The following is a 1,262-nucleotide window of genomic DNA, read 5'->3' as shown; positions in this document are numbered from 1 at the left end:
GATTGAAGTCTAAATTCACAGCGAAATTGCAAAAAGACTCTGCACTGAATAAATTTCTGCCCCTCCAAACTCCTGAACCTAATAGATCAAGCCGAGTGCAAAACGCGCGCCCGCAAACAGCAACGGAAGAACCGCAAAATGGGCCCTTCGGCACCAAATTCGCACCCAAAAAAGAGGGTTTTTCCCCTCGACAGACGGAATTCACTCAAATGCACGCAACAGCTACCAAATTACAGCTTTTCGGAGGTTCCAAGCAAACTAAATCACCGTCTCGTACTAACCCACCACATATTTTTCCCAAAATTTTACGCATCACTTCCTCCACTCATTCGCGCTCCAACCCACTGCATCCCGCAAAACTCGGGAGAACACCATGAAACAGTCAAATCCACAAAATTCGCAGGGGGGATAGGCGCCTACTTGGCAGCAGGCTGCGGCGGGGCGGCGACCTTCTTGTCCTTCTCATCCCCGGACGCCTCCTTGCCTTTCCCGGCGGCGGAAATCGGCGCAGGCGGCACGACCTCGTCCGAAAACCCTCGCTTGGCCCCCTTGGCGGGCAGCAGCTCCAGTGTGGTGGTGGCGGCGACCGGGCGGCGGTCGGGCGACTCGCAGCCGGGAAGTCCGAGGCGGAGCTCGGTGCCTTTCAGGTCGTCGTCCGGGCGGCCGCCGGCGGCGGCCGAGAGGCCTATGTAGTCGAGCTCGAGAGGCGGCGACATGGGAAGCAGCAGGACATGAACTGGGGAGTAGCAGGAGGGGGAGGGTGAGGACGGAGGAAGGGGAGGGGGGAGTGGAGCTGGTGGTTTGATTGCTATAGGAGGAAGGGGAGGGGCAGAGGGAGACGAGCAAGTGTGGTGTGGTGGTGGTGTGGTGGTAGTGGTAGTAGCAGCAGGAACTAGACTAGAGACTGTAGACTGTAGCAGAGAGTGGGGTGTGGCTGTTTGATGCTTTTGATTGCCCATGGGGCTGTTTAATGCGTTTTAATATCTGCCCCATTTTCCAGTAATTCTTTTAAAAAAAACTGATGACAGCATCAAATAAAAATAAATAAGAATAACTAGGAATTATTTTACGGCACGGTTTATACATTTGTGTCAAGCGGATGTAAAAACAGTAAAAACTCCGGTTCATCCATACTTAAAAGAAAAAATATCAGATTGTTACTCCCTCCGTAAACTAATATAAAAGCGTTTAGAATACTAAAGTAGTGATCTAAACGCTCTTATATTAATGTACAGAGGGAGTACTACCTACTCAAACCTAAT

At 51.3% G+C, this 1,262-nt stretch overlaps 1 protein-coding gene across 1 annotated transcript in view; it reads right to left on the bottom strand.

Moving 5' to 3' along the window:
• Positions 1-871, bottom strand: part of LOC119275554 (auxin-responsive protein IAA3-like) — a 4,792-nt gene extending 3,921 nt beyond the window's left edge. Inside the window, exon 1 of the mRNA XM_037556419.1 lies at positions 421-871. Within this exon, the coding sequence (XP_037412316.1) occupies positions 421-716 (296 nt within the window). The 5' untranslated portion in view covers positions 717-871. The remainder of the gene's footprint in view (positions 1-420) is intronic.
• Positions 872-1,262: the final 391 nt, after the last annotated feature.

The sequence above is a fragment of the Triticum dicoccoides genome, chromosome 3B (assembly GCF_002162155.2).
Source record: "Triticum dicoccoides isolate Atlit2015 ecotype Zavitan chromosome 3B, WEW_v2.0, whole genome shotgun sequence".
In the NCBI taxonomy this organism is placed as follows: domain Eukaryota; kingdom Viridiplantae; phylum Streptophyta; class Magnoliopsida; order Poales; family Poaceae; genus Triticum; species Triticum dicoccoides.
This window is presented reverse-complemented; position numbering and strand designations above follow the sequence as displayed.